At 36.1% G+C, this 16,461-nt stretch overlaps 1 protein-coding gene across 3 annotated transcripts in view; it reads right to left on the reverse strand.

Moving 5' to 3' along the window:
- Positions 1-16,461, reverse strand: part of STRN (striatin) — a 62,645-nt gene that overhangs the window by 22,135 nt on the left and 24,049 nt on the right. For all 3 annotated transcript variants that reach the window (XM_082276649.1, XM_082276648.1, XM_082276647.1), the window contains exons 5-7: positions 14,988-15,152; positions 3,590-3,725; positions 1,599-1,734 (exon numbers count right to left, since the gene is read on the reverse strand). In XM_082276649.1, coding sequence (XP_082132775.1) covers positions 1,599-1,734; positions 3,590-3,725; positions 14,988-15,152 — 437 coding nt within the window. The remainder of the gene's footprint in view (positions 1-1,598; positions 1,735-3,589; positions 3,726-14,987; positions 15,153-16,461) is intronic.

A 16,461-nucleotide genomic window follows, 5' to 3' on the forward strand; every position in this document is an offset into this window, starting at 1 on the left:
CAGATACTGCTCAGCTTCAGAAGTGGATCCTGAACTAATCCTATTCAAGTGCTTTATAATTTAAAAATTACCAGAAAACATCTGAGGATCTTTCAAGCCAAATGGGTTCAACAGATTACTGTAACTGAGCAGTAATACTTAGAATCCAAAATGCAGAAAGAATGTCCTCTGTTTGCTGCTGTCCCTCACAACACAACATCACTCTACTGTACTACACTTAACAGTTTCACTTAAATTAACCTAAGTGATTTATAATGGCAGTTCTTGAAGAGGCTTAGTCTTATATACAGTTACTAAAAAAGACACAGGTTGTGAAACTAGTAATTGAAAAACATGAACACCTCCAACTCAAAAAAAACCCTTTCACATTTCTAGAAATGAAACTACTATTTTTCATTACAATTTACTATTTATGTTAGACTTCTGCTCACTTGTACTCAGCTGTTATCAATGAAAGCAAAAATAAACCAGAACTGTGAATTTGAGATCAAAAAGCTCCTGTCGGCATACTGACTTTTTGGTGACACAAGCAATAGCTACACTGACCAAGCATAAATGGATAAAATTTTAGTATTAAATAGAAGTATCAAAATTCTTTTTCTTTTTTAAAGAGCAGTATTTCTAAATTTGTTTGGTAAATAGAATACTGACTGCTGTATCTAATGATACTATGACATCCTCTTAAGCAGAGACTATACCACACTGAAGAGTAACGTGGAGTCCCACCAGGAGCTGGACATGGCTTCAGTGAAATACAGCATCTTGGAGCTGATAGCTCATGTGAGAGCCATAGCTACCATGGCCTATTGGTCTGTCAAAGTTGCAGTTCCATTTGTAAAGCTCAATTATTTCCCATCATCTTCAATAACTCCCTCTGTGTCCATTTATCCTTAAGACTTTACAGAGCAGCTTGAGCAGGAAACAACTTCTCATCAAGATATTTAACCAGTTCTCTTCTTTCTCCCCTTCTCTATACCAAGAGTTTAGGCAGAATCATTATGTCAAGGTAAAGTGGATGGTGGCAATCTGGGTCACAGGACATGAACCTCAAAGGACAGAGAGCAGTTTGTGAAATGTCTCTCTATGACTAGTGGACTTCAAGATATATTATTCTGCTAATTTATAAAAGAAAGTTGGAGCAACTGAAGAGTTCATATTAACTAAATTACTAACCCACAGTAAGAGTACACACCCACAATAAGACTCACATTACTCTCTGCATCAAAGTGGGACAAAGCAAAGATGATAAAGTAACTTCCATAACATAACTGTAAAATACAGCCTTATCAGAGCCGTTTGTGTGCATGGGTCACTGAAAAAACAGACTGAAATACCACTCATAAAATTTAAATTCTATCTGCCTTAGAATTAAAGAAAAGGAAGAATGACCTGAGGTCATGAATCTTTACATTAAAGCAGTGTACAGAAAAAATGAGAATATCATATCAAGAGGGCTTCAATCTGCCAATTATTTACTGTAGAAATAATCAAAAGATGCTGTGATCTTGACAGAGATCTCATTCAATGAACTCATCAGTCACAATATGTTCTTAGCACATTTTTTTTTTCTCCTGGTATGATCCATCAAATTTCCTTACCCCAGTCTGTTCCATCTCCCGAACTTCTCGATTCCCCATCACCATCATCTGAGGTAACCAAAAAGTCAAACTCTTTCAAAGCTTCTTCTGTATCTCTGTCTTCACTGCTGTCAGACAGCACTCTTTTCCTTACAATCTGAAGGTTCAGAAAGGACAGAAAAAAAAAGCTGAATTAAGTTACAAACACACTTTTAATCCAAGCAGTACTGTCTTGTCCTCTATGCAAAATCCAAACAGGAAGTTGAAGAGGAAGTAGAAAAGTACACATTAATAAGCAAATCTGGAATAGTATGCAGAGTATACTTTGTTCAAACTTCTAAGTGAAAATGAAACTTGTGTGTAGCTCTTTCTTCCTGTGACCATCAATAATCAATCATGTGGATAATGAACCTACACTGATCTAGACTACTATCTTTTTTTTTTTTAAACTAGAATGTACAAACTTTCTCTTAAAACATTTTTTAAAACCACACAAAACCCACAAACAAAAACCCCAAGAATGACCTAGAAAAGACTTCAGCAAAACCAAAAACTCACTTTGCTTCTCTGAAAATAGCCTAACTTTCAATACTGAAATCAATCTCTACGCAGACCAAGAAAAAACTCCAGGAAACAAATAAACAAACCCCAAACCCCACACCTGAAAAGAGATAATTTTCTTAGACTTAGTAAATTATTCCATTCTGAATGCTTTCTCAGATGTTATTGCTATTTAAACATGTTGCTTTTCATGTTTAAACTGCATTTCCCTCTCAGATTCAAAAGCAAATTCTGGTAAAAGAAAAAAATACATGTTTTAATGAAGAATTTCACTTTAAGTTTTCCACAAAAAATTTTCTTTTCCCTCAATAATCAAAATAAACTAGATTCTTTGCAGTTATTTGACCAACTGGTAAGCTGATGCCATGGTACATGAAAACCATAGCAAAAATTTTACTTCTACAGAAATAGAAAATTGCATTAATCAGAATGTTTTGACTTGGAACCTTGCTAAAGGTCCACCTGAAAAGACTTCAATACATAGTCCAACATCCCACAGCTCATGAGGATGACTAACTGTTTCCACTAAATACAGTGAACCAATTTCTAAACCTGAAGCAATTCCAAACTTCAAGCTTCATTTCTTCAGCAGGCTTAGTGAATATACTGTATTATACAGGACTTAACAGAAGAGTCTCAGACATTAGCCCACAGTCCATGAATGACAGAAAAATTTAAAAAGATTCCCTTTAAAAATGCCATAAAACTAATTGCTTTTTTAGTGTTAATTCTTAAAACTGACCATAGAACAATCACATCCATCATCTCTTATCTGCTTCAGTTGTTAAGAAACACAGTTCAGGAAATAAATGTTAATTTTAAAGAAGAATAATGATTGCATGTATCTATCTATGTGATCATATGAACAAATCATATAGCAAAGTATAGATCACAAGGGAGGTTAAGGCATTTGACTGAATAAACGAACAAAAAAGTTTATTAACTACATTAGAGTTTTTCCAGCTACACTTCTTCCTTCCACAAGCTATAAAGATAAGTGTATTTCACTTCTGTACTCTAAGACTAATTTTTGCGAATCATTTTAAGTATCAGTATTTTTGAATAAATATTCAAGAATCATTTTTGACATGCAACACTACGAACAATACCTTCAAACTAAGCCAAGAACTGTAAAAAAAGGACATCTGATTCCTTAAAAATTGTGTCCAGTATCTATCAAAAATACTAGCTAGTATGGAATAGTAAAGAGACAATTTTAGAAAAATTTAATCTAACTTAGAGCAATAAAGATGGCAAAGCATAACCTGTATGCACAAACTTAGAAATGCATATATAACTCCTCTTATGCACACATGCTTGGACAGAACATCATAAAGATGCATTAATGATCTGCATGTGTACATACACAGTCATATACTTTGCTTATAGGCACCTCATTAATCTCACTTTTTCTGTTCTTCGTAACTTTTTCAATTATTTTTTCCACTCACTGTTGCAGTATCAATGATTGTTTTCTCTCTTCCTTCAATATCTTCTTCATCTTCTTCATCACTAAAGTCTGCAGCTGCATTTTCAAGAAACTTGAAGGTCTCTAGCAGAGAGGCAGAGTCAGTCAATTCAGGTTTCCTAAACAACAACAACAACCACCATCATGAGACAAAAGAAATCACAATAAAGTCACTTTTGCAATTACCAAGCTGTTCTGTATTATTATGTCCAACAACACATAAGACTAAAATAAGCTTACAAATAAAAACAGACTGTTAATAGGTAAAAATTCTTGTGGCTAAAGGACTAAACAATAGACATAAACTGTATTATTAGAACCAACAAAACTATTTATTACAACCAACAATTATTCTTCATATGGCTACCATTACCAGGACAGACACTTCAGTTTTTTATTTGTAAAGCATTTTAAAGCAACATTCATCTGACACGTGCCCAAAGCAACAGCAATACTGCTATGCCATTACTGAAAGCCTCAGCAACAAGGACATGAGTCACAACTACCAAGCTGGGTTCTCACATGTACATCAGGGTACAGAAAAACTTTGCTCCTGCTAGCTGATGTTCCTCATCTTGCTGGGAAACACCAAACTCTAGGTCTATCATTCATTAGCTTTTAAGAGATGATAAATATGCCACTATAAAAGAATATAATGGGAAAATACAATTGATGACTAAATAATATTTATATTTACATTAAACAAATAAGGAAATGGATGGAGATTGGGTAAAATTATGACTGTGCTGGCAGAAATTTAGACAGTGCCTCAGAACAGGAAGTGTAAGGGTTGTTATATTAACAACTGAAGAGGAAGAATCCAAGAAACAGGATTGTAACAATTATTAAAAGCCTGAAAAAAGTAAAAATAAAGCAATCCTAAAATTATCATCAGGATCTGTGTTTTCTATGCAGAAGATGCACTTCTCCATCAAGCCCTGAAAGATACAGTGGTGAGCAAAATTTATTCACTTTGAATTGTTACAATTACTTCCAGTAAAACCTGGTACATTCTTTAGATGGCTTTACAGCAGTGAAGACAAGTTTTACTGTTTTCTTACCTCTAATCAGTAGTCAGTTTTTCACAGTTCATCACTAAATGCACGTCATGTTGATTCTCGCAACCACTGAAACAGCAGAAGTCTCCCCCTCTCTCTTTTCAGAATTGTAGCTCTAAATTGTCCTGTGCAGTCACCCATACTACCAGCAAGTGCCCTGCTTCTGCTAACCCTTTCAAAAGGTTTCATCAACTAACAGGCCTACACAGTAAGGCCTTGTAAACTCCCTGCAGTGTAAACACCAGATCATCCGTCCATCACCCACTTACTCCAGTGTTTCATCGTAACACTTTCCAAAGGTCTATTACAGGAAGCATCCAAAGGCAAAAGCTTTGATGTGTAATAATGCATGATAAGCAGCACACTTCCTTCTTTGCACAGTCTCTGCTCAAGCAGCTTTATGCTTACATGACAACAATTAGCAGGAGTGGTTTCTTCATAGTCCCAATATATCTGCATTTCATTAAGACAATTTCCTACCCTACTTTTTTTTCATTTACTCACCTTTATGGCCCAAAAATACCAATAGAGATTTCACTTGCCTTTAGAAATTCTGCATACACAGCAGCATGATATACCATGATGTACAGTATGTTTTCATGGTCACTGGTTTTTCTGAGAATATTCCTTCCACTTTTTCAGATCCTAGCTTAGATAAGAACAACCTTAAATGTGTTTCCCATCTGCCCTGCTTCCTGAAGTATTGTGACCCTCACTTCCATGACAAACCTGAAAACACTCTGTAATATTTTTATTTTTCCTTAAGTAACGACTACTTTGGCAGACTGTAACACCTTGTGAATCTGTAGTAATAATGTACATTTTCATAGAAATCCTACAGTACAGTTGCCTTGCTGTTTCCAACAGCAAAATCTTGATAAGACAAAACTTGTAATGTGCTTCATTTGACTTCTTGACTTTCAGCAAATTCTGAGAGTCTGTGTCTACTTTTATTGGACTAAATCATCCAACCACAACTATTTCTGTTTTTTTTTCCTCTGTATTTTGCCAGGTAAAACTCTGCCATGTAAAAACACTATGGCTGATGATCTATAATAGCAATTCTCAGACATACTGCAGTAAACAGAAATGTATGAACTAATACCAAACATGGAATATAAAATTTTAATTAACAGAACTTACTATTACAAAACAGATATCCTTCTACAGGTCCAGGCATTTGCAGTAATTCATACCAGACTTGGCTCTGTACCCATTTGCTCTTAAACCTGGCTCTCTCACACTGAAGTTCTAAGTGACTACCAAAAGAGGTTATATCTTTTTTTAATTAACTGCTCTGATTTCAACTATCCTATTACCCACTACACATTTCAGTGGGCAGGATATATACACATAATCATATACCTGCACTTACACGGGAAACAGGGGTAAATCTCAAGCACTGGGAAACATGGTAGTTTATTTATCATGTATTTCAAAACTCCTGCACAGTACAAAAATGTACAGTCAGCATAGCACCACAGAAGATTACTTGGGCTACGACACTATTTCCAAGAAAGAATTCTTAAGAACAAAAAAAAAAAAAAAAAGAAAACAGAAGTGATAGAATATTTGAACTATTCAAAGGTTCTACAAGAAAAAAGTTTTAAGCTGACAGACAGGCTGATTTGCTATACTGTACCCCAATAAACTTGAGCAGTCAAATCAAAAGTAATGTAATAATTGGAGCTGTTTTTCATCCTTTAGCAGCATATGAAGGTAATGCATTTTGGATAATACCGTCGGCATGAACACTTAGGAATAACATAAAATGTATTGAAGAAAACTGTCTGGCTTTAGCTAATTTATGCTATGTACTTTGATGGCAATTTCAATCTTACTTGTTTCATTAATTTTCCATCTGGTTAGTTTGTTTCTCTTAGGGGGTCATTCACAAAGCAACATAAAATGCAGAAGGGTCAAAAATATATTCAGAGATAAGGTAGTAAAATAAATAACTTTAAATCCCATTTTAGAAAAAGAAACACAATTTGACATTTCCAGCGGTTTTGTAGCTTAGAGTATTTTTTAAAAAAATCGATGGGTGAAAACAATAGAAGAAAGCTCCAAAAGTAGGGACTGATACAAACAGTGGTATTACAAGCACGAGTCAGGCAAGACCACAGCAAGGTTCAGGGACCTTGCAAATAAAGAGACCAAAAACCCTAAGAAGATCTCAGAAAGGACAATTCCTCTTTTCTGGACTGTATCACAACATATTTAAGGGAGAATATAATTTTCAAATTGCAAGAACTTACGTGTGGCTTTTTCCTTCCTCCCCAGCCATACTGTCTAAAGAAAAACAGCTGGGGAAGAATAAACCAGAACCCCCAGACACCAGGAGAAGCTACAGAACCTGCCAAAGCAGAGAGCATAGAGCAGCCAGACTGTGGCAGGGCCCCCTCAATCCCGTGCTCCTCAGCTCCTTGTCCTGAATCTTTCCCACTGCTCCTTCCTCAGTCGTACTCTGCAACAGCACTCTTGCAGCTTTTCTCTCCAGCACCTAACTTCGTCTTCTTATCTTGAAGGTCTCATCCCAGTTGATTCAGCACTTCCTAACCAACGAACCCAACAAAAATCATTTAACCAGCATCACATCATCTATCAGATACTGTTATAACTGTCCATTACATCCTCATTTCCAATAGCCTTATCCAAGTAGACAGGAAACTCTTTGGGGCAGAGAGATTACGCTGCTACTCCTGCCTGCACACAGTAAGGTACAACAGGACTAACTGCTTCTCATGAGCATAACAATAAGTACTGCCAGAAGGTAACTATAGCTACACGAATGCTGCTGGGTTTTCCACCTTACTACAACAGATGGGCAGTGCACAGATTTTGTGAATATCACTCTTGAAACAGGGAACTTCTGATTCCCAAAGATAAGAAATGTCTTCCTGTTTAAAACACAAAATTATTGTTATAAATGGGATGGTAACTTGTGTCCCTTAAAGCAACATAAAATTGAAATCACATGAATATTTTCCTCCTCAGGAGAAGTGACAGAATTCTGCACAGCTGTGATGGCTGTGAAAATCTGATCCAAATTTGTGTTTACAGGCTGTTCAATTACTCAGATTTGTGTTGACCCCTTGGCCTCTTTAAAAATAATAATACCTTCCCATGAAATCTAAAAAATATGATTAGTGGATATTCCACATATTTAAATAAAGCAAGCCTGGCTTTCACCGGGGCTCTGCAGGCCATAAACAGCAACTCTTCATTTTCTTGCCAACAGTGACGAGTCTCAAGACAAGTATTTTGTGTAAAAACCCAGTTGGTTCTGACATTGAAATATTACCAGCTTTACAAAATGGATCATTCAGACTGAATGTATTTGCTCTCAACCTTTAATATTCATGATCTTAACAGAAATCCTGTTTCTTAGTGAGTGAAATGCAGAAGCTATAACTTACAGGCAAGGTGAAGTTGTTTTGTGGAAACTAAAACAGGACACTGATGATACCTTTCCTGCTCCCAGCATGATGCAGAGCATTTCACATTGCAAAGTCAAGTTTAACTTAGACTAAAGTCACATTATAGGCATGCACTTTCTTTGTAACTAACACAATCTATATTTCTGTCATTACCTTCTCCTTTGTTGATAATAACTCTGGAAAGTCTGGGGTCATGTCCAGGGAGAGACTCATAAACTTCTCCCATGAACTGCCCGACCACAAGGCCATTTAACTGCCTCAGTCCTACTCACAACCTCAAAGGAAAAAGCAGAGGCCCTTTTTGTTTGTTTATTTTATCCAAAATATACACAAGTTATCTTTAATAAAACCAGGATTTTATTGATAAATTCAGAAGCAGGAAGAAATACCACAATAAAGTTAAATAAATACAAGTTCAGCTTAGGCTGAGAAATGTTTCTGGGAGCTTGTACCAGAAAGAACCTGTTGTGACCCAGCATTCAAAGCTGTTCATACTCTTTCTTGAGCCATTTTCTTTGGTTCAGTTTCCTACTACTATCAAAATAGCTACTGCATAGTCGTCATTAGTTTTATTAACTCCCCACAGAATTTAGTTATCACGTTTTAAAACAGCCTTTTCAATGTGGCTAGTTAAATTCTATCAAACTGTACTTATTAAATAAATGCATGCAAATTCAATGAAGACTGTCTTTAAAAACAGCTCATTAGATGTTCAACACTGTGTAAAATCTTTCATAAGGCAGCACAGAAAATATCAAAATAGATTATAAAACTACAGAACACTTACAATCATCAAAATTTATACACAATGAACACAGGCCAGGTTAAACAGTCTGTGACAACCTTTGAAATCTATGAATTCACACCAAACAATGCAAGAACTAGTGCAATATATATTACAACTGGGAAGCAGCACTTACAAAATGGTTTGGATATAAATTGGAATCGCAAAGGAATGACATTTAAAAAGCAAGGGCCACTTCTCTTGCCAAATCTAGTCAGATAACTATAATATATCAAACAAGCTTTATAAAGAATAAAAATAATCTTAATATTTGAGGTACTTTTATAAGTTATTTCTCCATTCACCTCCCCTCCCTTTGCTTCTCTCTCCAACTGCACCACTTCTGTCTCTTTCTCCCCATTCTTTCTGTACTGCGAGTCTTATGTGACATTTCCAAGAAGCATCTCTTAAACTCTTGAGCCATAGAACTGGGCCAATTAAAAGTGTGGTCCATTTGGACTTATTTTTTCACAATAAAACCCCAATTTATCTACTTTGTTTTTTCTGCTTTAGTGCATCTGTTGAAAGTGTCCAGATCTGGCCTAAATCAGGTACCTTTGAAATGCCTGTTAGGTCACTGCAGATGAAGGCATGGAGAAACAAGAAAAAGGTGAAAAGAAAAAAAAAATCAAAAATCTATTTGCTTTATTCCCTTTACTGGTGGTTTTTCCTTTTTGAAATGCAACATACACTTGCATACTATTTTGGAAATCTTTTTCATGGCAGGTACTACCTGAGGTTTAAAAATTCAGAGATATTTTCCCAAATAAACCATTTTATAAGCTAGTCAACAAACAACATTCATCAGCCAGTATGCAGCATTTTCATTACCTGGGCTAGTGTTAATAGGATTTAGGGATGCAAAAGAGTTATTAAGGTCTTCTGGTATACAAAGATGTTCATTCACTGATGTGTTGGTTGGAACGATTTGTTGTATATCAGAAAGATAAAGTTTTCAAAATGTTTAATTTTTGAAAAGGTCTCTGGATTTGCTCTCAAATGCTGAGGGTTTGATGCCTTTTATATAAAGTATAGGCAGTGGAAGCGCTTTGCAGTTCAATAGGAAAAGAAAAGGCAGCAGATCAGTTTCAGAGAGAGACTGATACATCACTCAGGACCATTTTTCTTTAAAAAGCTTCTATTGGCTATTTATAGTTCTAATGATCAAACCCTTAGCAAGAACTAGTCTATACTGTTTTCATATATAGACAATCATATATATGCATATGTATACACGTTTGGTATATCCTCATTCCTTTCCAGTTCTATTCCTTCATTATATTTGCTTCCACTCATACCAAATGGTAGTCAAATACACACCTTGATGAAGGTAAACTAATTTGACTGTTTAGGTTTCACTCAGTAAGATAAAGCTACTGAAAATGAGGTAATAAGTGAACTAAAGATACTTTATACATTCATGTTTTCAAGGCTACAAGTTACAAGACATTTGCAGGCAGCTTTCATTTCTGTTTCAGTTTGTTGGGGGAAAGCACCCATTCCTCTCACTGCAAGTGTTAGGAATTTAAACCATTATTACGAGGTTATTATTTTAGTATCTGTTTTTGAGTCCAGTCATGCCAAGTGGTACTTATCTTTTGTAATGCAAGTGAGCTGATTGAAGAAACTGAAAACTGATTCCCTTTTAAATTCCATGAAATAAGTGAAAACAGGACTATATCTAGCTCACGTTATCATATTAACATTTCATTTACGGATTCAAAATCTTGCAGGGTGCATTCAAAATCCACATGATGTCTTTCTTGAGTGCTAAAGTTTTCAAGAGGATCTGTACATCAGCAAATAAATAGGCAATGTAAGAATACAAGTCTGGCCACACATGTAGCAGCTAATAACACAAAATCTGAGGCTACTTCACCTAGGGATGAAGAGAAACTGATTTGGTTTAAAACAATAGTAGTTTGTTCATCACCGTACCAAAGGAAGGGGAACTTCTCTGATGTAACTGCAATCATTTAGGATATACAAAACTAAGCTGAGAGGTACGAGGGACCAGACAGCAATTTTCTAAAATAACTAGAGCATAGCAGAATTCAAGTTACATATTCTCTGCTGCAAATAAATATTATTGTATAAAGTATTTGCACTACATTAACCATCATATGCTTCTACACACCAAAGCAAACAGCATCAACTTCACAATGATCACTCCAAACGTTCTCACCAGCCTTTCCCATGAAAAGGCTCAATTTAAAGTTGGTATCCCCAGCATTGAGTGTCCAAACCTCGGCTGTAGAAATAGGTATAAAGGACAGACAACAAGATGTAACTCAGGTAATAGGCAAGTTCTGGTGTAACAAACAACTCAAAAATCCATAAAAGCTGTAGTAAGCTGAATAGAGGAAAGACATCCTCCCTACCCACCGTGAAGTACTTCACACATCCCTGAGGTCAGAGGAAAAATGCCAGGAATTATCTTTAAAACAATCAAAGGCATTAAAAAAAAATTAAAAATAAGAAAAGCGTGGGTTTCCACTGTGCTTAGAAGTACAGTCAGAGCAAGTCACAGAGATATTTCTGAGGGAGGCCGAGTAGCAGCAACAAGCACTATGCACAGATTAATACACTTACACAAAAACTGTGCTAAATTCAGACCGTGTTGACAAGTAGATCAGCTCTTCCACTCTTTCCCTGGAAATTTTTGCAATACTAATTTATTTTGTTCTCTACCTCTTTCATTTCACTAAGAAAGTATTGGTTGACTACCAAAAAAATAATGAAAACATAAAGGAAGTTTTGTTTCCTATTTCCATTACTCCCTCTCTCCTCTCAAAGAGATAACCATATGGCAGCTTAAAAGCATCAAATACCATCTCTTTCCTTTCCTTAGAATTTATCACATGAATGTTCAGTTGTACAGAAGGCAGTTGAGCCAATCTGTTCTTTCTGCAATTTACACTGCTATATGAAGAAATCTTTAAGGGAATGAAAAGCTAGTGCGCCTTCCATTTTCCTATTCTGGAAATGCATCATTAAATACACATTCCTTCTGTTTTTCACTGTACCATTTTCCCCTCTATTGTACATTATCTTCATCACATTCACCCACATTCTTTCCAAACTCCTATTGATTTGTCTTCATCGTTTCTCATCCACAAGATTTCTCTTTACTCCAGTCCTGCACTCCGCTTCTCGCATTTTTCATTCCATCTCAACAGTTTCCTAAAACTCAGACTTAAAATGCACAGATTTCAGCAGTTCTTCCAAGACCAAACGTATCAAACACGCTGTCTTTTCTCACTTTCACAGAGGTGTATTCCTTGTTAGACTTCATTCATTTTCATGCATTACTTTTTGCCCAATGCTCTGCTCTTCAAATATACCTAAAACATCTTCAGGCTGACCAGTGTCCTCAGACTTGCTAGCAGATATTTGATATCAATGTTCATTAAATGCTTTGAATCAGAAAATCTGCCAAACTGCATTGGCTTGAGCAGTTCACAGGCTTCTCTGGTGATAGCAAAGTTTTCTCCGTAGGAGAGAGTTTCACTGTACCGATACAGTAACAGAAAGTCTTCAGTCTGCATTTTAGTTTGCAACTGTCCCAATGTCTCATGGTCCTGGCAAACACTCACATATGTCCTTAAACTTCCTGGAATTGCACTAAGGTTTTGTTCAGTTTCTTTTCTTCCAATTTCTCACCATAACTTTCCTGTTCTACCACTACCAAACTGCAGACACTTGTTCACGGCACTCCTTCCAACTGTAAAAGCTTGCTGTAGCCCAAATCCGCTTTTCACTTTACATGCACACAAGGAATAACAAGAGGCTGCTTAAGGAACTGCCAGTCCTTCTGCCCTCACAGTAAGCAGCCTAGCACTGGTGACATTGCTTCAAAGGATGCACCTTCTTCAACTGTAAGCCAGAATTTAGCTAAGTTACCTAAATTTTTCCTAGTTCTGCCAACCAGGTAGGAAAGCGTTGAATTAGGTTTTCAAACACTCTCTAAAAATTTGAGTTGAGTTCAGGAGCAACATCCACGTGCCTTAGATCTTAGTCATCTATTCAATGCTATACTTCTCAAAGAGAAGTTGTTCTAGATAACCTGAAGTAATGCTGGCATTACATGAGGCAGACAACAGCTAAATATGAGCTTATTTCTGATTTTGCATCCACCACAAAGCTGCACTTTGAAATCTCAGAGGCAAGTAATGATGCATTTGGAAGGAGGTGAACAGTGCCACATGTCACAGAAACAGTGACGTAGTACAAGATGAAATAGCTGTTAAAGAACAGGCAGTCTCTGCCAGGAAGCAAGCCACAAAATGCTTCCTGAAAGAAAAATTGAAAGAGGTGGTCTGAAAGTGCCCCCAGAAGAATCACAGCATTGAGAGGTAGTCCTGTACTTAGATTGATCACGGAATTCTAGTAAAATCCTGACTTTTTCCTTCCAGTGAGGGAGATCTCAGTGGACATCAGAAATTCAAAATCACCCATGAAGACTGACATGACCATGTTGACCAAGAACCCTGGAAAATTTTTCCCCTGTAAAAGCCCTGGAGTCCCTTCTTGTTCATTAGGTTATCAAAACACTTCCCTAAGCTCTATAATGCAGTCTGCCATCTCATGCATCATGAGCAAGATAAGAACAGTTTTTCAAAGTCACCAGCCTTGCAGCTAACAAGCTTGCACAGCCACAATGGAAGGGAACTCATTTTTCTCCACCAATGAATGTCCTCAGCCACGGGGCAAACCTACAGCGTGTTAAACCTAATGTCAGATCTATCCCAAAACCAAGCAGATGGGAAAGAAATGCAAATGTATCCAGAAGTGCTGTATCAAAACCACTGTCCCAGCATTTCATCCATCAAGTAACTACCTTATACATATATCCACCTTCTTCAAAACTGGGTAAATACACATAAATAAATTTTGAAGTGTAAGAGGAGAAGCTTCATTTATATACTTCACCAGAAATCAAACCAAAACCGTTACTGCAAGCTATCAAGCATTCCTTGTTCTTCAAAACAAAGCTGCTGTACATAAATGACATGTCAACTATGTAGCAACATAATATATTTTAGCAGCTTGCAGGCTTTCTCACACATTCAAATTTTCTATCTCACAGCATTACATTTAATTACATAACAATGAACTTCTGCCCTTATATAACTTGTTGGCATGAAGTTGCTGCAGCTATCAGGATGGTACAAATGAATATCTTACAAATGGTTTTTAGAAAACGGGATGTATCATACAAAGTATTAGACCTTAGAAAATAAAGGCCTTGAACTTTGACCCATGAGTATAGAAAAGGAGAAAAGAGTGAGAATTTCTGAGGGAAGCTGTGCTACTACTGAAAACAGCTACCTCATCTATTGTTCCTACAATTCTGCATAATTTTCATTATTTTTCCAGTTTTGCAATATCTTAAACAAGAACAAACAGATTGTTTTCCTGAAGCCTTTATAGCTAAGTTTAACTTACTTTTTTTTTTCTTTTTTAACTTTGCATGGAAAAGAGAAGAAAATGGAAAAAAGCCTCTTAAGTTTCAACATTACTTAAGAGAAAAAGTAAGAACAAGCTTTTACTGTCTTTGACTGACTTTCCATAGTATTAAAAATATTAAAACGCAAAAATTAATACCTTATATTTCAGTCACATTTACGTATGTCTATTCATTAGTAGAAAATCAAAACCTTACAGGACTGAGAATGTAATGAATGACTTTGTTTTTCAGATTCAGCCAAAAAAATCCTTTTCTTATATAGATTATTGTGTCATAGTCAGTGCAGATCAGAAGAGCAAAGCCTGTAACCTACACAGTAAAGTATCCAGCAATATAAACAAACCATTAACTTGAAACAACGCTGACTTGTAAACACTTAGCAATTATGTCTCAAAAGAGGCTCGATTTGACTTAGTGCTGCCATCCAACTGAAAAATAAATTACGGTGCTTATAAGATGTGAATCTAGAGAATAACTTCCATACTTATTGCTTAATATAATAAAATTAGTTAGAATTGCTCTAATCTCGAACTAGGAAAGAATCCTGAAATCTTCTCAGTAAACAAAAACTTTGTTCAACACCACTAAGTGCATTTATGCAGAAAGATAACAGTCAGCTTGATGCTTACCCAATCATTGCGTTTTCTTTAATCTGGCCCTCTGTGCCATTTACCATTGGCTCTTGATTTCTGTTTTCCTTCTCTGAAGCATCACTTGAGAGGCCCAACAAAGCTCGCACTCGTTTTGATTTCACATCCAGTATCGTGTCAGTGTAGCCCACTTCTTGCAGATACCTGAAGGAAGAGAACTCATGCTAATGTTCTTTGCTTATATCACTTCCACAAAATATTAAATGGAAACTTCTCCCTAAACTCATTCTCAATCCCTTCACTTAGCAAACTACGGTGCTGAGCTAGTGAAACATGCTTGTAAATCATCCTGTACCAGCTGCAGAGGGATCGCCTCTTGCAGTACCAGCCTCTACAGTCACTGAGAAAAAAAAATCAGAGAGCCTAGCAGTCAGAGGTTATACAATACGTTATTCATTCATTTACTAAAATGGATGGAAAAGCACTTTCAATTAAAATATTTACAACTGCTTTATAAAAATCACCACAGTTGCATGCATAACCATGGTCATTTTATTCTTTGACACATGGAAACTAGATATAAGAAGTACCAGATATATTCCTTATGTAAACATTATAGAAGCCTAGAAGAGAGGGAATAAAACCCAAATTCTATAGCTGTGGCTATTATTAAGAGTTATTATTTAAGACGGACTAGGCTTGATAAAATCTTTGTCTTGCCTTTCCTTTATTCTGCAATGGATCTGCAATATTAATTTGTCTTCCACAAAGACTGAACAGCAAAAATCCTTGTATGAAAACCTCACAGTCTAAATTGGCTCTGTAGGTTTAAAGTTGGCTCTTTCATCAATATGCCATGTTGCCCTTGAGAGAAATAAGAGGGAAATAACAATTTAAAAAAGAGAAAGTAAGAATTGGTTTGTGTCCTTCCCTATAGAACATGGAGTAACTGATTAAACTGTCAATATTCTAGACAACTCTAAAGAAAGGAAATGCTATTTTACAGTCACAGCTGTTACGAATCAGGGACATGTACCTTTCCTGCAAGAAATTCTCCTCCAATTATTTAACAATATCATTCACATAACCACATTAGGAGAGAAATACTGGTTGTTGGCTATAGAAAAATCAAACAAGTCACCTATGCAAAACAGAGTCTGTCAGTAATATGCACTCTGTATTCAGCAGTGTCACTCTTTTATGAACTGCACTGAGAAGGAATGACTTGTCTTCAAAATCACTGATCCAAGTCAAGATGACTTTATTTACATTTATTCAACACGCATGCAAAGATTTGAGCTCTTGCAAAAGAGAAGCCTGTACAAGCCATCCAACAAAATTAACTTTTGTACAATTCCTTGGAAAAAGGTCTTTTAATATAAGTTCCAGATCGTCCTTACTGTCTCAGTCCCCTCTCAATCCTCTGTAACACACCAAATATCTTGGCAATTAATTTAGTTATTATGGTCACAATTCAAAAATTAAGTTAGATTAAAAACATTTGTTTCATTGA

This window comes from Coloeus monedula, assembly GCF_965178545.1.
Source record: "Coloeus monedula genome assembly, chromosome: 2".
In the NCBI taxonomy this organism is placed as follows: Eukaryota; Metazoa; Chordata; class Aves; order Passeriformes; family Corvidae; genus Coloeus; species Coloeus monedula.